Genomic DNA, 21,727 nt, shown 5'->3' with positions numbered 1-21,727 from the left:
TAATCAGTTCTCCTCCCATCCCTCTCCATGTGCCATACCAACTCCCGAGAAAGAAGAATCAACTTGCTGCTGCAGCTTTATGAAATGGGGTAAATTTAGGGGGCTACCTGGCTCGTCTTTACCCAGAACCAAGCGTATTTCAGATCTGGAGCAAAACAGATCCCAGTAGATAGCAAGAGACCCTGCTGTTGCTGTCAACAGCTGTAGCTGCTTCTCAAGAAAAGAGCATCGCATCTCACTGGCCTTTTGCTTACTGGAGCGTAACCCAGCAGAATAAAGCATAGCAATGTCAAGAATGCAGTGTTCTTGACTGATGCTCATAAACACTTCTAAGTCTCAAAATAACAGTAATTTCCCAAGTTACTTTCTTCTTGTTTTGGTTTACCCTTTAACATTGCAGAGATCTCCCAAGCCAGACTTCAGACATCTAAATTCTAGATTATTCACTAGATTGGGAGGAGCTTTCTTTACTTTTCCTACCTATAGCTTTGTTTACATGGGTCTCTACCTCTGGGGTCAAGGTCTGGAAGCCCTCAATTAGCTGGCAATAAATGGAACAAAGGAAAGCCAGTATGCAGACAAATGCCTTTTCAGAGCCTTGCCGTCTTTAAAAGCACTCTCAGAGACTGGAGGGATGCCTTTTCCTGAACTTAATTCACAATGCGGTTTTAACTTAAAAGTTCTGTGTTAATTAGGAAATATGACAGGCAGGAGAACGTATAAGTAGCCAGCATTGAATCTGTGTCCTCTTCCACAGGTCTGCCCTGTAACTGTGCAGATCAGTTCGTCCCTGTGTGTGGGCAGAATGGCCGCACTTACCCCAGTGCCTGCATTGCTCGCTGTGTGGGCCTCCAAGACCATCAGTTTGAGTTTGGATCATGCATATCAAAGGATCCATGTACTCCAAATCCCTGCCCAAAAAACCAAAGGTAAATTAAATGACTCCTTATCTTTTTTCTTTTTTTTTTTTTTTTTAAGTTTTTATTTTAATCACCTGGTGCTGATCACCTGTTTCACCAGTCTCCCCACATACCTTTCCGCTGGTAACTATCACTTTCTTCTCTATAGTTGAGAGTCTGCTTGTTGTTTTGTCTTGCTCTGTTTTTTGCCCCGTGTGTATTTTGTTTCTTAAATTCCGCATCTAAATGAAATATATTTGTCTTTCTCCGACTTCTTTCACTTGGAATTACACTCTCTAGCTCCACCTATGTCATTGGAAATGGAAAGATTTTATTCTTTTGTATGGCTGAATAATACTCCATTATGTATATATGTATGCCACATCCTGGAGAGTGGCTCAGGTGTCCCCAGTATGGAGGACTTGGGGCCCAGGGCTCTGGGGACGGAAGCCCAAAGACACAACCTGGGTTTATTGTTAGGGCCTCAAGGGCATAGCAGGCCTGATCTGCCAGCACAGAAGTGGGCTCCCAGGGAGCCAAGTAGAGAGCAGGGTTGGCAGGTGTTCAAGGATATTTCAGCCGTGCGGTCACCTGGCATTTAGCAAGCTTTCTTGCAGGGTTCAGGCACGACCACTCAGGACCACAGGCCGGTCCAGGCGGCTCCCCTGAAGTGAATTCACCAGGGCATTCTGGCCAATTCTCAGGAGCTTTCTGCTCAAATTGACATCAATTTGGGCAGAAAACTTGTGAGAGTGGGCCAGCATTGGGCAGCGATCCGTGCTGCCACGCGCCTGGTGTCTGCAGCACTTTCTAGCTAGGTGCGTGTTGTGACCATCGGGGACCGTGGGCCGGGCACAGGAGGCTCCCCAGCAGGCCCCCACTGAGGCGAGCATCCTGGAGGCAGAGTTGAGGGAGGGGGTTAGGCTGAGGGTCAGGCTCCCGATTTGTGGCCCTGCTTGGGGAGGGCACCAAAGTTGGGGGTGGCCTTAGGGGGGCATGCGGCTTTCTCCCGCTCTGAGGGTTTTGCATGGCTCCAAATGGCACGGTATCCTCCGGGAGAGGGGGGCAGAAGTCCTGGGGTATGGCTTGGAGCCCCCACCATGGAGGGCTTGGGGGCCAGGCAACCCAACCTAGGGATAGGGTTCAGGCCTAGGGGCATGGCAGGCCAGATCTGCTGGCGCTGCAGTGGGCTCCCAGGGGTCTGAGTAGAGGGTGGGGTTGGCAGGCGTTCAAGGTGATTCGGACCACACATACACCTGGTGTGTAGCACGCTTTCTCGCAGGGTTTGGGGTGCAACCACTCGGGACCATCGGCCAGGTCCAGGCGGCTCCCCTGAAGGCCCACCCTGCTGGAAGCAAGTTTGGTGGGGGTTTCCAGCCAATTCTATTGGTCCGCATTGGGCGGCGATTCAGGCAGCTCACCTGCCAGGTGTCTGGAGTGCTTTCTTGCTAGGTAGGTGTTGCAACTGTCAGGGACCACAGGCCGGACCCACGCAGCTCTCCTGCCGGCCCCTGCTGAGGCAAACTGCCTGTGGCCAGAGTTGAGAGAGGGGGTCAAGCTGAGCATCAGGCTGTGGGTTTGTGGCCCGGGGGGGGGGGGGGGGGGCGCTGAAGGTGAGGGTGGCCTCAGGGAGGCATGCGGGTTTCTCCCACTCTGAAGGTTTTGTGAAGCTCCAAATGGCACGGTTTCCTCCTAGAGGACAGGTGGTATTCTGGCGTGTGGCTCAGGGTCCCCAATCTGGAGGGCCTCTTGGGACAGAAGCCTGTAAACCCAACCTAAAGTTAGTGTTAGGGCCTAGGGGCATGGCAGGCCTGATCTGCTGGAGCTGAGGTGGGACCCCTGGGGGTCTGAGTTGAGGAGAGGGGTCACGCAGTGGGTCAGGCTCCAGGTTGGTGGCCAGGGGGTTGCCAGATTTGGGGATGACCCCAGGGAGTCATGCAGGTTTCTCCCAGTCAGAGGGTTTGGAGCAGGACCAAATGGCACAGTTTCCATCTGGGTGGCAGGCAGACTCCTGGGGTGTGGCTCCGGTGTCCCCAATCTAGAGGGCTTGGGGGACAGAAGCCTAAAAACTGACCTAGAGATCGGGTTAGGGCCTGGGGGCATGGCAGGCCCCATCAGCTGGTGCTGCGCTGCGGCAGGGCTCCTCAGGGGCCAAGTACAGGGTGGGGTTGGCAGGTGTTCTGAGGCAATTCGGGCCACACGTGCACTTGGCGTTTAGCGTGCTTTCTCACAGGGTTTGGGCGGTGACCACTTGGGACCATAGGCCCTTTCCAGGAAGCTCCCCTGAAGGCCCATGCCACCAGAAGCGAGTTCACTGGGGAATTCCGGCCAATTCTCAATGAGCTTTCTGCCCAAATTGACATCGATTTGGGCAGAAAGCTCACTGAGAATTGGCCAGCGTTGGGCGGCGATGCGGGCCGCTCATGCACCTGGTTTCTGGAGCGCTTTCTCTCAGGTGTGTGTGGTGACCATCAGGGACTGAGGACTGGGCCCATGAGGCTCCCCAGTGGGCACCCACTGAGGCGAGCTCCCTAGGGGCAGAGTTGAGGGTGGGAGTTGAGGGCAGCCCATGAGCCCTCCAGGTTTGTGGCCACTGGGGGAGGGGGGAGGTGGGCGCCAAAGGTGGGGGTGGCCTCAGCGGCACATGCAGTTTTCTCCCACAGGAGAGTTCTACGTGGCTCCAAACAGCACTGTTTCTTCCTAGAGGGCAGGCAGAGTCCTGGGTGTGCCTCAGGGATCCTCCATCCGGAGGGCTTGGAGGCCAGGCCCTGGGAGCTGGAAGCCTGACAGCCCAACCTAGGGTTTGGGTTAGGGCCTAGGGGCATGGCAGGCCTGATTTGCTGGCACTGAGGCGGGACCCCGGGGAGGCTGAGTTTAGGGCAGGGGTCTGGCAGCAGGTCAGCCTCCGGGTTTATGGAGAGGGCGGAGGGTGGGGGTGTAGTGCCAAAGATGGGGGTGGCCTCAGGGGGGCATGCACCTTTCTCCCGCTCTGAGGGTTCTGCAGAGCTCCAAATGGCAGGGTTTCCCCCTAGGGGGCCAGTGGTGTCCTGGGGTATGGCTCAGGGGTCCCCAATGGAGGGCTTGGGGATGAGGCCTTTTGGGACGGAACCCTGAAAACCCAAACTGGGGTCAGAGTTAGGGCCTAGGGACATGGCAGTCCCTATCTCCCAGTGCTGAGGCAGGCTCCTTGCATGGCTGAGTTGAGGGTGGTGTCTGGCGCTACATCAGGCTCCGTGTTTGTGTCCAGGGTCCAATTGAAGTTGGAGGTGTCCTCAGCGGGGCGTGCAGGTTTCTCACACTCTGATGGTTCTTTGCATCTCCAAACAAAATGTTTTCCTTATGGGTGGCAGGTACAGTCCTGGGGTCTGGTTCATCGGTCCCCAATCTAGAAGGTTTATGGGCTAGGCCTCTGGGGACAGAAGCCTAGAAACCTAACCTAGCTAGGGTTAGGGTTAGGGCCTAGGGGCAGGGCAGGCCGATCTGCTGGCACTGAGGTGGGCTCCCCACATGTGTAAGTTGAAGACCCAGTTTAGGTGGCGAGTCAGCCTCTTCTTTTCTGGGCACTTTCCATAGTTTGGCTATTTAGGACTTTGCTGCTATAAACACTGGGGTGCAGGTATCCCTTCAGATCACTACATTTAAATCTTTAGGGTGAATACCCAGTTGTGTGATTGCTAGATCGTAGGATTGTTCTATTTTTAACTTTCTGAGGAATTTCCATGTTGTTTTCCACAGTGGCTGCACCAATTTCCATTCCCACCAACAGTCCAAGAGTGTTCCTTTTTCTCCACATCCTCACCAACAACCAGTTGTTGATTTTAGCCATTCTGGCTGGTGTGAGATGATATCTCATTTTAATTTTGATTTGCATTTCCTGGTGATAAGTGATGAGCATCTTTTCATGTGTGTATTGACCATCCATATGGAAAACATTTCATATGTCTTCTTTGGAGAAATGTCTGTTCATTTCTTCTATTTTTTTTTAACTGGATTCTTTTTTGGGTGTTGGGTTTTTAAGTTCTTTATGTGTTTTGGATACTAACCCTTTATCAGATATGTCATTTCCAAATATCTTCTCCCATTCTGTAGGTTGCCTTTTAGTTTTGTTGATTATTTCCTTGGCTATGCAAATCCTTTTTATTTTTATATAGTCCAAATAATTTGTTATTGCTTTTATTTCCTTTGCTTCAGGGGACCTATCTAGAAAAAAATTCCTACAGCCAATGTCAGAAAAATTACTGCCTCTGTTCTCTCTAGGATTTTTATGGTTTCAGGTCTAACATTTAGGTCTTTAGTCCATTTTTAATTTGTTTTTGTGTATTGTTTAAAAAACTGGCCCAGTTTCTTTCTATTGCATGTTGCTGTCCACTTTTCTCAACACTATTTGTTGAAGGGACTGTCTTTTTCCGATTGGATATTCTTTCCTTTGTTGTCAAAGATTAATTGCCATATAACTGTGGGTTTACTTCTAGATTTTCTATTCATTGATCTATGTGTCTATTATTGTGCCAGTACTGTATTGTTTTGATTATACATCTTTGTAATATAACCTGAAGTCTAGAATTAGGATGCCTCCAGCTCTGCTTTGCTTTTTCCAGATTGTCTTGGCTATTCAGGGTCTTTTGTGTTTCCATAAGCATTTTGGGATTATCTAGTTCTGTGAAAAATGCTGTTGGTATTTTGATAGGGATTACATTAAATGTGTAGATTGCTTTAGTATTTGTTCTTTCAGTCCATGAGTGGGGAATGTCTTTCCATTTCTTTGTGTCATCTTCCATTTCTTTCTTTTATAGTTTTCAGAGTATAGGTCTTTTACCTCTTTGGTTTGGTTTATTCCTAGACATCTTGTGATTTTTGGTGTAATTATAAATGGGATTATTTTCTTAATTTCTCTTTCTGCTACTTCATTATTGGTGTGTAGAAATGCAACAGATTTCTGTAAATTGATTTTGTATACTGAGACTTTATTGATTTTGTGTATCAGTTCTAGCAGTTTGTTGGCAGAGTCTTTCTGGCCTTTTTTTTTTTTTTCCCCTCATCTTTTATGTATAGCATAGAAGCATGTCATCTGCAAATAGTGAAAGTTTTCTTCTTCCTTACTGATTTGGATGCCTTTTATTTCCTTCTATTGTCTGATTGTTGTGTCTAGGACTCCCAGTACTATGTTGAATAAAAGTGGTGAGAATGATCATCCTTCTCTTGTTCTTGACCTTAGGGGGAAAGCTCTCAGTTTTCCCCTTTTGAAGATGATGTTAGCTATGGGTTTTTCATATATGGCCATTACTATGTTGAGGTATGTTCCCTCTAAACATTTGTTGAGGGTTTTTCTCATGAATGGATGTTATACTTTGTCAAATGCTGTTTCTGCATCTATTGAAATGAACATACGGTTCTTACCATTTCTTTTAGTGATGTGATGTATCATGTTGATTGATGTATGAATATTGAACCACCCTTGCAACCCAGGAGTAAATCCCACTTAATCATGGTGTGTGATTTTTTAAATGTATTGTTGGATTAGGTTGCTAGTATTTTGTTGAGGGTTTTTGCATCTATGTTCATCACAGACATTGGCCTGTAGTTCTCTTTTTGTGATATCTTTATCTGGTTTTGGTATCTGGGTAGTGCTGGCCTCATAGAATGAATTTGGAAGTTTTCCTTCCTTCTCTATTTTTTGGTATAGTTTGTGAAGAGTAAGTATTAACTCCTTTTAAATGTTTTGATAGAATTGCCTATGAAGCCACCTGGTCCTGGACTGTTGTTTTTTGGGAGTTTTTAAGTTACTGATTCAGTTCTTGCCAGTAATCAGTCTGTTCAAATTTTCTATTTCTTCCTATTTCAGTTTAGTAGGTATTTGTATCTAGAAATTTATCCATTTCTTCTTGGTTGTCCAGTTTGTTGACAACATTTTCATAATATTCTCATAATGGTTTGTATTACTGTGATGTTATTATTACTTCTTCTCCCTCCTCTAGCTCCTGGTTTTCATTGATCGGTTGTATTGGTTCCAGTTTTTGTTTATTTTAGTTTCTATATAACTTATTTCTGCTCTAATTCATATTATTTCCTTCCTTTCTGTTGGTTTGAGGTTTTAATTGTTCTTTTTCTTGCTCCTTTAGGTATAAGGCTATTTATTTGAAATTTCTCCTGCTTCTTAAGGTAGGCTTGTATCGCTATAAATTTTCCTCTTAGAACCACTTCTACTGTGTCCCAAAGGTTTTGCACCACTGTGTTTTCATTTTCATTTGTTTCCATATACTTTTTTAATTTCTTCTTTTATTTCCTGATTGACCCATTCATTTTTAGTAGCATATAACTTAACCTCCATGTATTTGTGGTCTTTCCGGATTTTTTCTTGTCATTAACTTCTAATATCATAGCATTGGGTGAGAAAAGACATATGGTATGAGTTCAGTCTTTTTAAATTTGTTGAAGCTTGTTTTGTGGCCTGATAGGTGATCTATTCTGGAGAGTGTTCCATCTGCCCTTAAAAAGAATGTATTGTGATGTTCTATGATGGAATGTTCTCAATATATTTGTTAAATTCATCTGGTCCAGTGTGTCATCAAAGCTATTGTTTCTTTGTTGATCTTCTGTTTAGAGGATATGTTGATGTCAGTGGGGTGTTAAAATCCCTTACTTTTGTGTTATTATCAATTAGTTCCTTTATGTTGTTACTATTATAGTATTTGGGTGCTCCCAGGTTGGGGGCATAAATATTTACAATTGTTTTATCTTCTTGTTGGATTTGAACCCTTTATTATTAAATAGTGTCCTTCTTAGTCCTCTTGTTACAGTCTTTATTTTAAAGTCTGTTTTATCCAATATAAGTATTGGCCTTTCTTTTGTCTTTCTCTTTCTTTTGGCATCCATTTGTATGATAAATATTTCTCCATACCCTCACTTTCAATCTGCAGGTGTCTTTAGATCTAAAACAAGTCTCTTACAGGCAGTATACAGATGAGTTGTTTTCTTATCGATTCTGTCAGCCTATTCTTTGATTGGAGCATTTAGCTCATTTATATGCAAAGTAATTATTGATTGCTGTGTACTTATTGCCATTGTATTACTTGTTTTGTGGTGCTTTCTGAAGATTTCCCTGATCCTTTCTTGTCTTTCTCTCTTCAATGGTTAGCTGGTTTTCTTTAATGATGTATTTGGATTTCTTTGTCTTTATTCTTTGCATATTTATTAGTAGATTTTGAATTGTGGTTACTATTAGGTTTGTATATAACATCATCTCCATATAACAGTCTATATTAACTTGTTGGTCATTTAAGCTTGAACTTATTCTCCTTCCCACGTTTTAGGTATATGGTGTCATATACCTTTTATTTTTGTGAGTTCTTTGAATTTTTTTTACAGAAATACTCATTTTTTATATTATGTATTTCCTACCTTCATACTACAATTTTTGGTCTTTATACTCAAAAAATACTCTTTAATATTTCTTATAGGGCTGGTTTAGTGGTCATGAACTCTTTTAGTTCTTGTTTGTCTGGGAAGCTCTGTCTCTCCTTCTGTTCTGAATGGTAGCCTTGCTGGATAGAGTATTCTTGACTGCAGGTTTTTCCCATTCAGCACTTTGAACATATCATGCCACTCCTTTCTGGCTTGGAAAGTTTCTGGTAAAAAATCCACTGATAACCTTATGAGGTTTCTTTTGTCTGTAACTCTCTTCTTTTGTCTTGTACCTTTTAATATTTTTTTTATTTATCACTGTGTTTTGTCGGTTTTTTTCTTAAGATTTTTATTTCTTTATTTGAGAGAGAGACAGCGAGAGAGAGCATTTTTCTCTCTTCTTCTAGGACTCCTATAACATGAATATTGTTATGTTTGATGGAGTCACTGAGTTCCCTAAGTCTTTTCTCATTTTGCCTTATTCTCTTTTCTCTTTTTTGTTCAGGATTATTACTTTCCATTATTCTGTCTTCTAGGTCATTAATTCATTCCTCTGCTTCTTTCAGCCTGTTGTTTTTTCTTTCAAGTGGGTTTTTCATTTCATTTATTGAGCCCTTTATCTCTGTGTTATTCCTTACTCTGTGTTAAGTGTCTCACTTATGTCCTCCACTCTTTTGTCAAGTCCAGTGAGTATCCATATGATCATCACTTTAAATTCTCCATCGGCATGTTACAACATCAGTTGTTGTATCTATTTTGCTTAGATCTCTAGGCATGGCCTTGTCCTATTCTTTCATTTGGGACATATTTCTCTGTCTTCTCATTTTGTCTAAGTCTCTGTGTGTTAAGAAAGTCAACCACATCCCCTGTTCTTGAGGGTAATGGCTTTATGAAGAAGTTCTGTAGTGCCCTGTAGTGTCTCCTGTTCCTCAGGGCCTGGTGCTTCTGGGAGTGTCTCCAGTGTGTGCTGTGTGTACTCTCCTATTGTGTCCTGGCTGCTTTATCCTTCAGGCCAGTCATCAGCAGAGGATCTCTGCTTGTTGTGGACAGTGCTTGGTCCTGGCCTGAATGTGGTGCTTTTTACCTAGATGTAATCTGGTCTGTTAGTGAAATGAGACCTAGCACCACTGCTACTAGAACCTAGGCTCTCCAAAATCCCACATGAGGAGATGCAGTGTTACTGGGGTTTGGGCTAGTCTTCTGGAGGAGGGTGCCTGCCACACTGGGACTCAAGCAGCTGTGCCCAGAAGGGGCAGTTCTACCAGAACATGATGGTGTGGGGCTTGGTTTAAGCAAGTAAAGTAGTGAGTGTTGGTGCTGCACTGTTTCCCAAAGGTGGCCCTGTGGTTTTGCTGAGAAGCAGGGGAGGGAAATGACACATTCCAGTTCCTTTTTTCCCTAGAAGGGTCTCTCGGTGAATGCCATCTCTCTGGGACACATTCTGAGATGAATGAATAACCGCCCTACTATGTGCCCCGCGTACTCTTCAGATCGCCACTTCCACACTGTATATCTGCAAACTGTTTGCCCTGCCTTCTTTTCAAAACCAGCCCCAATGTCTTCTGAGCTCTTGCAAAGCCAAGCACACTGACCTTTAAAACTCCAGGCTTTAAGCCCCACTGGTTCCAAGAACTCGTGAAAATCAGGCCCTCTCACTTTCCAAGCCAATTGCTATGGGGATTTGTTTTCCCCATGCACTCCCCTGTATACTAGTTTGTCTCTCACCTTCCTTTGCAACTGTGGCTGCCTCCGCACCACAGGGGCTACAATCCATTTCTCTCCCAATCCATGTCTCTGCACTTCCTGCCTTCTTCTCTACTTTTAGTTTTAGAGTTTGTTCTGCTAGTCTTCAGATCAATTTCCAGAGTATTTAGAATGGTCTAATAGTTATCTAGTGTGTGTGTGGGTTGAGGTGAGCCTAGGGTCCTCCTACTCTATCACCATCTTCCCCAATGGTTCCTCATCTTTTTCAACTAAAGACCAGCACTTACCAAGCATCTATTGTATACCAGACACTGAAATACCAAAATGAATTAAGAAGACCTCTGTCCTAAAGAGTACATTCGACAGGTAAAGAGCCATGATAAAGCTCCTTGATGACACACTGTGATTAGGGGCCCAGAAGTGTAGCTGATGCAGCCTGGGGGAAGCCTGGGAAAGCCTCTAGAAGATGTGATACTCAGCTAAGAAGATGAGAAGGAGATTGCCAGCAAGGTTGACAGCAGAGGGTGGTGTTGGTGAAGGCAGGGAGAACAATAGGAGCAAAGATCTTGGCCACTAGAAATGAGAAAATAGTGTGATGTCTCTTGGGAGCTACAGCAATTCTATAAGACTTAAACAGAAAGTGCAAGGCACAGAATGGTAGCAGACAAGATGAGAGAAATGGATGTGTTCTCTTTATTAGCTATTTATGCCTGATAGTAATAGAAATTTTCTTCTACTTATCTACCTCCATATTAGGGATTGGACATGAGAAATCTCTGGAAATGCAACTTCAGTTTTGTGCGAAGTTTTTTGTTTAGGGGCTTGTTCCTCTGCAGTTTCCTCATGAGCTCAGAGTACAATGCACCTAGACTTAATGATGGGTTTCTGTATATGGTGGCCAGAGGGCAGGAGTCCTGCTGACTGTCTTAGGTTTAGGCTTCTAGAACAGTTTTCCCTAGAAGCCTTAGAGACCTGAATAGGACATATCCTTTCCTAGTGAAGAATGTTGTGGAGAATAAGCAGTTGCATCTCCATCCTTAAAACCTGTTGCAGTAGGGAGTGAAGGAAAGATTCTCACACATACTAAGAGAAATGACAAAGATAATTGGTCATCCATCTGGCAAAGTATATACATGAAAACTTAGCCCAAAAAGTTCCTATAGAAGGAAGTCAAGATGCTGGGCATAAGAAATAAACGGATAAGATGATATAGTTGTGTTGGGAGGTGACTTGAAGGCTGTTTTGTTATTTGTTCATTTGTTTTCTCTGTTAGCTAACCCTTCTGAATAAGGTTTTTCTCTTATAATAAAACAATAAAATCCCAAAGTGGGAAGGTCATGCTGGGTATAGTACAAAACCAATATAAAAAGAAAAGATGAGGGCGCCTGGGTGGCTCAGTGGGTTAAGCCTCTGCCTTTGGCTCAGGTCATGATCCCAGGGTCCTGGGATCGAGCCCCACATCGGGCTCTCTGCTCCACAGGGAGCCTGCTTCCCTTTCTCTGCCTACTTGTGACCTCTCTCTCTGTCAAATAAATAAATGAAATCTTTGTTAAAAAAAATATATGTGTGTGTGTGTGTGTATTATATACATATATATATACTATATGTATAAAAAGAAAAGGTTGAGTGTGCCTGGGTGGCTCAGTTGGTTAAGCGACTGCCTTTGGCTCAGGTCATGATCCCAGGGTTCCAGGATCGAGTCCCACATTGGGCTCCCAGCTCTATGGGGAGTCTGCTTCTCCCTCTGACCTTCTCCCCTCTCACACAAATTTTCTGCATCGTAACAAATGATAAACTGGAAAAACATCACAGAGAAAGGGCTGATATCCTTAGAGTATAAAGAGTCCCTACAAATCAACAGGAAAAAATCAACAATCTAACATCCTCTGACCAAACAGAGAAGTTACAGGGAGCTATGAGTCTGCAGGAGCTGGGAGTCACTAGATGGAGGGATCTTAGGTTTCTGAGTCATTCTGTGGAAATCCACTTGCTGAACACACAAATGGATTGTATTTGAACTTCTGTTATATTAAAGTACTGATACTTTGGAGGTTGTAGTCACTAGAGAGAATTACTCTATAAAAGCCTTATTTCAAATGTTTAATAACTATTTATTTTTCTATGTTTATATCTTTGGTTCATTTTTCTGTTAGTTTTTTTTTTTTTTTAAGATTTTATTTATTTATTTATTTGACAGAGAGAAATCACAAGTAGATGGAGAGGCAGGCAGAGAGAGAGAGAGAGAGAGAGGGAAGCAGGCTCCCTGCTGAGCAGAGAGCCCGATGCGGGACTCGATCCCAGGACCCTGAGATCATGACCTGAGCCGAAGGCAGCGGCTTAACCCACTGAGCCACCCAGGCGCCCCTGTTAGTTTTTTTTTTATTTTTTCCCATTTTTGTATTAGGTTGTCGATGAAGGTTGCTCTTGAGAAGCTTTCATAGGCCAGGTTTAAAAGTGACATTTACCTTTACTTCTAACCACACTCTCCTGTTAGAACTCAATCATTTGGCCACAACTTTTGCCAGGGAGTCTGGGATATATAATCTAGATGTATGCCCAGGAAGAAAATTAAATGAACTTGATGAACATCCAGCCAAATGTACCACCATGCTTCACCTTTCTTATTTTAAGAGAAATGCAAATTAAATTAAAACTACAACTATACACCATTTTCCATCTATCAGATTGGCAAAGGTAAAAAGTTTGTAACGTAATGTAAGGAAACAGGCACTCTCCTACAAGAAGGGGGTTGAAGGAAGGGTTGGTACATCCCTTTTGTCTAAGCCTATCAAAAGTTTAAATGCACATACTCTTGACTCAGCATATATAAATATTTATACTTACATAAAAGATCTTGGAAGACTAAACAAAAATTGACAATCGCAGCTGTTTCTGGGAAGTTAGTGGGGGCAGCTGGGATGGAAGAGTAAGAGGCAGACTTATTTTTGCACCATATATAATTTTCTCTCTTTCCGGTTTCACCATGGGCTTGTGTTATCTGTTCAAAAAATAATTGGTTAAAAAATAAAAGTTGTGTTCATTCATCAAATATCTACTGATTACCAGCCATCTTTCTAAAGGACACAACGATAAGCAAGACAGAGTCCCTGCCCTGATCATGTTTAATTTACTCCCTGAATTCTCAAATTTCCAATTGATCTTATTTCTCTATACTCAACTTCATAAAGTTTTTCCTTCCACAATTACCAAATGCCTCCTGATATTCTTGGTTCTCATCCCTTCCATGTTAATAGATAATGAAGTTCTAAATATTCTTCTCCATTATTTTTTTTCAAATGTCTTACATTTCCCAAAAAACCATAACTACATGCATTCTAATTTTAAATCCCATCAGGAAAGGCGGCCATATGTTAGTAGTGATGGAGCTGGTGGTCATTTCAGAGCAGGAGACTTATCCCTAAAGAGATTAGAGGTCATTTCCTTTGAAATCAAAATAATGCTAGCTGCTATATTCTTCTCCTTTTATTGTACAGACTAACATTTGTGTTTCCTGTTATTTCAAGGCCCAGTGAAACGTCAACATTTTAATAGGTCTCCTTATAGAAAGTTATAAATGCCAATGTAGAAATGAAAGAGCAGAAAAGTCGAAAGAAGAGCTATCATCCCCAGCCCCTCCAAGGAAGTTCAGGAATTAAGAATGAGGCAAGTCCTGACATTACTAGGAAGACCCAGCTTTGTGGGGTGGCATTGTCTCTGTGATTCACAACCAGCCAGTGGCAGGTCCTCAGCCAATAAGCACAGAAGCCTGAGTTTTTCAGCTCATACTGTGAAGCCTTCTCTTAAGACAGACTCAGTAATACCCAAGCTGGAAATTAAACCCCAGAAAATGCTTCTTTTATTATTGACTAAAAGGCCTCTAGCGTCAGACCCCAACCCACCTGATGAGCCCTCATATCCTGCCACTTCTGTCCCTGTGAACTTGGCTCCTACCCTCAGGGTCACCTCCCCTTTCCCCCAGCACCGTAGTCACACCGCACCTTTGCTCTTGCGGCTTCCTCAGCCAGGCAGGCCAGTGTGGCCCTCCTTATCCCCCAGGTGACAACCAGGACACCACCTGTTCCGGCTGCTTTCTCCAGGCTCCTGAATCAGAATGACTCATTCCCACGGGCATTTTGTGTAGAACCTACTTGCTCACTTCATATGCATGCTTGACTCTCCTACTCTACATAAGCTCTCGGGGATAGGGACTCTTTCAGACTTCCCTCTTGCTTTTTCTCAACCTCTTGTCCCTTGTCAGTGCCTTAGCGGCCCCATCATCACCCACCCCCACCTGCAGCACTGGCTGATGGTACCACATTTGTGTTTTTCAGATGCATACCCAGACCACAAGTCTGCCTGACAACTTTTGATAAATTTGGATGTAGCCAATATGAGTGTTTGCCAAGACAGCTCACTTGTGACCAGGTTCGCGATCCTGTTTGTGACACAAACCACGTGGAACATGGCAATCTCTGCACTTTGTACCAGAGGGGGCAAAGCCTCTTATACAAAGGCCCTTGCCAGGTACAGTTGATTGGCTGACAAACCCAAGCATAAAATCAGTTGATGGTCTTTCACAGATGAAGCAACAATTAAGACCACTTGGGGGTCTTCTATGAATCCTATCAAATCTAGAGAATTAAAATGAGCCATCCCAGACCTGGCTTTTTCTTCCTAACTCTGGAGGGCTGTCCTACTCCTTTTGGTACCTTTGGGCATCTAGTGGACAAGCAAGAGCAGAGTGGCCTCATGCCAACCACCATTAGGAAAATAATGTAAAGTTACACACCCTGGGGTGCATCAGTACCATTTTCACTTCCCCTTCTGTGGCACTCATTAGCATATGGTCCAGGAAGAATGCAAGTTAAAACCACCAAGAAAAGAGTGTTTTCCCACTCTTTCCACTGAATTCCCACTCATAGAAGAGTGAGTGAAAATTTCTTGAATACTTGGTGTCTTTTTACATCAGTTTATCTTGAAGCCTTTTGCATTTCGTGTCCAGAAAAATACCCCCCAAGGACAACCACACACACATACACACCCCTGCAGGGCCCCCACTCATGGCCAACTAACACCTGACATGATTGCTTCTCATTTCCTGGTCTTCACCGGCAGGAGAATGCCTTCAGCATGTCTCCCCAGGTCTGTTATCCCTCAGAGCTTGTGTTCCAAGTGCATTGATACCATCTACTCTGAATTCCCAGTCTTCCCTTCCTATCTGTTCCCTCCTACTGGCTGCAAGTTTTCTCTTACTTAGCCTAACCTATCTGATGGGTCCAGAGTCTCCACCCCACTGAGCTCTCCACTCTTCCCTCTCCCTATCCCTACCCAGCATGAAATGATAAGGCTTCTGAATTTGCATGGAGATTGATCTTGTTTTCATCAAACAGGTAGGTACTTCGGGAATGATAGAAGTCTGGGATGGGGGAAGGAGTATCTCATATCAGTTCACAAGGAATGAGCACCCAAGTCCCAGAGAGGATCAGCAAAGTAATCATTTCAGTTCATCTTGGGACAGCCCTATTGACCCCACCCCCAACCCAAAGTTTAGCTGACCTTAGGAGCTTAATTAAGAGGGTCCAGGAATTTATACCTGTATCTTTTTTCCTTTGTTTTGTGCTCCTGGTTAGGAAAAGTGTACTACAGAGGTTTATAGGCTAAATGTGCTTTGCTTGTCATCAGCCCTTCTGCAGAGCCGCGGAGCCCATCTGCGGGCACAATGGGGAGACCTACAGTAGCGTGTGTGCCGCTTACTCCGATCGCGCAGCTGTGGATTACTATGGGCCCTGCCAGGCGGTTGGGGTCCTCTCTGAGGACAGTTCTGTCGCTGAGTGTGCTGCAGTCAAGTGTCCTTCCCTCTCTGCAACTGAGTGCAAACCCATCATCCCACCAGGTAGGCTGGCAGTATTTGGGGTGGGATTGGACAAACAGACTTACCCACCTCCAGGGAGTAAGTCACTCAGAAAGAGAGTTGACTCATTTACTTAAATTTTTCAAAAAGTCTTGACTTGGAGCTCCTGGGTGGCTCCATCAGGTAAGCATCCAAGTCTTGATTATGGCCCAGGTCATGATCTTGGGGTTGTGAGATCAAATCCTGCCTCAGGCTCCAGTGCTTGGTGCAGAGTCTACTTGAGATGCTCTTTCTCCTTCTCCGTCTGCCCTTCCCCTACTCGTGATCTCTCTTTCTCTCTTTCTAAATAAATAAAATCTTAAGAAAAAAAAGTTTTGGCTCTACCTGATGCTGATTAGATGCATTACTCTGGGTCCCCCTTAAAAAGCTCTAGATTAATTTAGACATCATCTTGTCCATGGGATTTAAAACAATATAGCAGGGGCGCCGAGCTCAGTCAAAAGAGCATGCAACTCTTGGTCTCAGATTTGTGAGTCTGAGCCCCACATTGGGTGTAGAGATTACTTAAAAAATAAATCAGCTTAAATAAAGAAATAAATAAAACAATATGGCAAATGTTTTCAGGCAAAATCACACCAAACACCAATATATAAATAGATAAAGCGATGGGGCGCCTGGGTGGCTCAGTGGATTAAGCCTCTGCCTTCAGCTTAGGTCATGATCCCAGGGTCCTGGGATCGAGCCCCGCATCGGGCTCTCTGCTCAGTGGGGAGCCTGCTTCCCCCCCTCTCTCTGCCTGCCTCTCTGCCTGCTTGTGATCTCTGTCTGTCAAATAAATAAATAAAATCTTTAAAAAAAATTTTTTTAAATAAATAGATAAAGTGACATTTCATTACTAAAATTATGGTTAGTAGCTCAAATGTGTAAAGTTTACTCATCATAAAGGTAATAAAGAACTAGTAGTTAATGAATAAAGAGTAAGTAATTAATGAATGAATAATTGAAGTACTTTTGAGGAACACAAACATTTGCAATTCAGAGAAATGTAAGATATTGGTCTTAGATTGGCCTTAGCATCTAGTTGCCTATAATCAAGAAAGTCTTGTTTCATACAGTGTTATAAGAATAATGGGTTTTTTTTTTTTAAGAAGATTTTACTTATTTATTTGACAGAGAGAGAGTACAAACAGGGGGAGTGGCAGGGAGAGGGAGAAGCAGACTCCCACTGAGCAGGGAGCCCAACGTAGGGCTTGATCCCAGGACTCTGGGATCATGACCTGAGCCGAAGGCAGACAGTTAACGACCTGAGCCACCAAGGTGCCCCAGTAGTAAGTTTTCTTAAACTACTTACCATAGAGTGCTGTACTTTTCAGTTAAGCAGAGATAACAGATAAGACTTTATCCAGTGTCTGCACGGAACAGGTTAATCTGGAGTCTCACAAGTTCATTCATCCATTCCTGGATTCATCAAGTGTTTCTTGAGCTTCTACTGTTTGCCAGAGACTCTTTTAGACACTGGGGCATAGCAGTGAGCAAAAAAAAACAAAGCCTCTTTCTTTCTGAAGACCATGTTCTCATATTTTGTCATCATTTTCAACAGCTTAAATATAATTTTTAAGATTAAATTTGAACCAAACACTCATGGAATCCCTAAAACATCTGCTCCCTTGTTTTACAGACAGGAAATCAAAGGCACAGGAAAGCACTTCCCTGGGATCACAGTGAGTTCTGAGGCAGGGCAGGGTCCAGGCCCCAGGCCCCACACCTCGTGAAAGGCGAGCTCTCTCTCCATCACGGGTTGCCCTGAGAAGTGGTAAAGGATGAAGGCAAGGGTGGTGGAAGGATTTGGGTAAATGTATAGATAATAAGATCCCAGCTGGTGAGGGAACATATCTAAAAGTACATCAGGGAGGATAGCTACAACTCTCCTAGCACAAAATGAAGGGTTGGTTATTTCACTGGCTATTTTGAATTTTAATTTTCTAATTCTGAACACGCATAAAATGGTTTCTGTTATACAGGTGCTTGTTGCCCATTATGTGCTGGAATGTTAAGAGTTTTATTTGACAAAGAAAAACTGGATACTATTGCAAAGGTAAATCACTTTATGTGCCACATACTGTTGAAACCTTATTGATAAACTTCTCAGTAATCCACAGAATAGAATGTGTTGTCCCATTTATAGAGGAAGAAAGTAATTCACAGAAAAGCAGATTGCCCGACACTGTATAGCTCATTACTAGTAGAACTCAGGGTGTCTGGCCCCCAATCCTGTGCTCCTTTCCCCTGCACTCTGGCTGTTCGGTGACCTTGTTATGCACAGCACAGCCTGACCTGCCTTAGAAGAGGCCCCTGGCTTGCATAGTACGTTGAGTTAGGGCTGGAGGCAGAACCAGGCAGCCAGAGACTGGTAGATGCCTGTATGGTTTCAAGGCTGCCTGCCCTCACAGTCCCCATTCCTCCCCACCCCCATCCCCCAGGCGGGGGGGTGGGTAGGGGGGAGGCACTTCCAGAGCCCACCACCTTCCCGTGTCTGCTTTGCCCCTTTCCCTTCAATGTACCATCACTTCTGCTCCACTTCTGAGGACACAGGGTTCCAGAAATGTAGCAGCCAACACTACCACTACCGAAAATTATCCTGTTTGGATTCAAACAACTGTATATTTATAGGAAGACTTTTTAATCATTTTCCTGTGGCTCCCAACTCAGAACAGTACCTTAAAAGGGAGTAGGGGCTTTGGGTTAAAGTGTTTATCTTGAGCTACAAAGCTCTGGAGTCAGACAAAAGCCCTCTGGAGTGGACTCTGTAGATTTCGAATTTAGCCAGCAGGAGCTTTTTGGGGCCCCATACTTGGGAGTTCCAATAGGCAAAATAGCAAGGCAGCCTCAGCAGTAATAAGGAATTCCTCTTTTATGCAGGTAATGGAATTTTTTTTCTCTTCCCAGGTAACAAACAAAAAGCCAATAACAGTTCTGGAAATACTTCAGAAAATCCGCATGCACGTGTCTGTTCCGCAGTGCGACGTATTTGGATACTTCAGTATTGAATCCGAGATAGTGATCCTGATCATTCCTGTCGATCATTATCCAAAAGCTTTGCAGGTGGGGTTCAGCGCGCCTTGTGCAGACTTCTTGTTTAGAGGATTTAGGAGAGGGAGGAAGTAGAAGCATTTGGAAAGTTAGGTAGGGCAGGAGCGGGAAAAACAAGGGCAGTCTGGGAAGGTGTCCCAGGTGACCGCAGCCGGGCTCATCTCTGACAGCAGAATGTGAAGGAGTGGGAGAGCCGAAATGCTGAGGGGCCACTCAGAGTGCGCGCACACAGAGGGCTTATACTTACGTATGGATGAGGCAGCTGAAGCCCTGGGAGGGAAGCGGCTGGTGCAGGTCGTGCAGTGACACAGCCCTAGACGAGGACACCGGCCGCATGGGGGCTGTGCTCCCACTTGGGAGGAGAAGCCCGCCGGGCCTGGTCTTATGGACTCCATTTTTCTTCCTCATACTCTAGAGGTGATCCTCACTGCTGTGGGCCCAAGTGTCAGCATCAGAACAGTGGGGGCTCCAGTGAGGGGAGTGAATACAAGCGGTTTGTAAATGGCCAGTCAGGAAGCTGAGGAAAGCCCCATTGCTGTCCTCTGGGATGGGTAAGGAAGCACTGAAAGTCCATTGCCTGGGACTGTGTCTAACTGTGGGAAGGTAATGTCTGAACGTGGCTGAGTGGTAAGGGCAGTGGCATTGTGCATCATTTCTTTTCTGATTTAATTTCCCTCGGTGCTATTACTATTGGTATAATTAAGACTATATTAAAATGTTACTTTGGCTCAGAAAAGGAAAGAGAAAGTATATTCTCTGCTGGGATATATGCGGATTGTGTCTGACTTGACCCTTTCACAGGTTCTGTGGTTGTAGATTTTAAAATCTGATTCTCCTTTCCCAGATTGAGGCCTGCAATAAAGAAGCAGAGAAGATTGAATCCCTCATCAACTCCGACAGCCCCACTCTGGCGTCCCACGTCCCTCTGTCTGCCCTCATCATTTCCCAGGTACAGGTCTCAAGCAGTGTGCCGTCGGCTGGTATCAAGGCCAGAGCCCCCTGGCCCTCCTGCCTCGTCCTCCTCAGTCTGAGCCCTGCTTTGCACATGGTCTGGACACGTATCTGACTGCCCATGAAAAGTGCAAAATGTTCCTCCATCAAGTTTTTCTACATTGTGAGAGACATGCAGGACTCCTGGTTTGTAGTTGAATAGTGGCCAAGGAAAAGCACTTGTCACCTCTGTTCACCACACAGTATTTTTTTTTTAATCTGCCAATATTAGGGGTTTTGTTTTATTACAAATGTCAAAATATGTTCTTCCAAATACTAATGAAAAGAGGATGTCTTCTTCTGGTGGATCACTGCCTTACACTTTATACTTTGCTCATTAGATGGGTCATCCCACACTGTAAAACAAATTAGGAACCTTTGGTTAAGTGAGATGATCACTTTTTAGAAAGATAACTCACTTTACTATAAGCTTCACACCCAGAAACTTCATTTCGGAGTTCCTTTAAATACTAAGGTGTCCCTGGTGTGTGTGTGTTTACAGATAATTACCTACTCTATCTAGAAGCTAGGGGTCACTGTGAAGAGCCATTTTAGAGTGTGAAATAAAGGTAATGCATCTTTGGAATTATCATATAACTCATCAGGCAAATTTAATTTGCAGAAATTTAATTCAGGAACCCATCTATTATGTTAAGCAAAGCTTGCTAAGGAAGTGGCATTTATGAGATACATTGTACACAATAGGCTGAGTGATTACTAATGTGTGTATGACTTTGTGAAAAGGAGAAATTATACCACATCAAAGCAGATTGCATTATGCCTTTTTATATTAACCGATATGTATTGTTCGGTATTCATCCGAGTTAAACTTAAGAGTTTTTAAATATCAATTTTTAAACCAATTGCTGCTACTTATATACTTGCCAAAAAGTGAAATAATTAGTAGTGTAAATAATACATGATATTTCTATTTTATTATGAAGAAGGTAAATAGCCATATTTGTAAAATGACAATCATGTGTGTTAACCCAGTACTTTCCGTTCATGAAGACACATTGTTTTTTGTGATATGCACAGTGTGGGTAAGTGTTCTGTCTGACTTTCTTTTTTGATATAGAATTATAAAGACTTGTGGTTTATATATTTAAATATGTCAATCTAAGTATAAAAGTGTTTGCATGTTGTCTAAGCAATTGAATACTTTGAATGTGTTTCACAGTTTGAAATAAGCTATTCAATGTAATGCCTCCTGTTGGTATGCACCTAAACTTAGATGTTACATGAAGTATTTTTTTCAGTATTATACGTACCCTTTGAAATATGTAGGGATATGTTCATTATACCAAAATATGTTTAAAAGTGGGCACTTAAAGCTTTCAGAATATTTCAGTGCTGATGTAGCATGTTTGTTGCAATTGCTTTTTCTATATAAATGTCTTCAATGCAATATACTGGAAAGCTTTTCTATTTTAATAAAAATAATTTTATATGATTATGTGTACTTCCAAGCAGTGTGGACATTTAAAATGAAACCACTGACCACTCTTAGGTAAGCTATGTCCTTTGCTCTGGAAAAAGAAATTGTGGGGGTTTTATTATTCCAAGCCAAGGGCCCGGGGAAAGCAGGGCAGCTGGAATGGAGCTGGTCAGACCAGATGGAGGCTTGAGCAGAGGGCATATGGTGGCCGGAAGTCAAGTATAAAGACCCCAGCTTTAGGCCCTCCAAGACCCCAGAACAGACAAGACAGTCCTACTCCCCACTGCCTTGGGCCCAGTGTTGCAGTTCCAGGGCACACCCTGAGGCAGAGAGGACTCTGGGCTGTGGAAACAG

The 21,727-nt window shown here is 43.7% G+C and overlaps 1 protein-coding gene across 2 annotated transcripts in view; it reads left to right on the top strand.

The window, feature by feature from the left end:
* The window catches only part of RECK (reversion inducing cysteine rich protein with kazal motifs), a 74,365-nt gene extending 52,977 nt beyond the window's left edge, over positions 1 to 21,388 (top strand). For both annotated transcript variants that reach the window (XM_032307892.1, XM_032307894.1), the window contains 6 exons: positions 758 to 929; positions 14,336 to 14,528; positions 15,687 to 15,897; positions 17,877 to 17,950; positions 18,802 to 18,957; positions 19,790 to 21,388. In XM_032307892.1, the coding sequence (XP_032163783.1) occupies positions 758 to 929; positions 14,336 to 14,528; positions 15,687 to 15,897; positions 17,877 to 17,950; positions 18,802 to 18,957; positions 19,790 to 20,011 (1,028 nt within the window). In that variant the 3' untranslated portion in view covers positions 20,012 to 21,388. The remainder of the gene's footprint in view (positions 1 to 757; positions 930 to 14,335; positions 14,529 to 15,686; positions 15,898 to 17,876; positions 17,951 to 18,801; positions 18,958 to 19,789) is intronic.
* The last annotated feature ends 339 nt before the right edge of the window (positions 21,389 to 21,727 follow it).

This window comes from Mustela erminea, chromosome 12, assembly GCF_009829155.1.
Source record: "Mustela erminea isolate mMusErm1 chromosome 12, mMusErm1.Pri, whole genome shotgun sequence".
In the NCBI taxonomy this organism is placed as follows: domain Eukaryota; kingdom Metazoa; phylum Chordata; class Mammalia; order Carnivora; family Mustelidae; genus Mustela; species Mustela erminea.
This window is presented reverse-complemented; position numbering and strand designations above follow the sequence as displayed.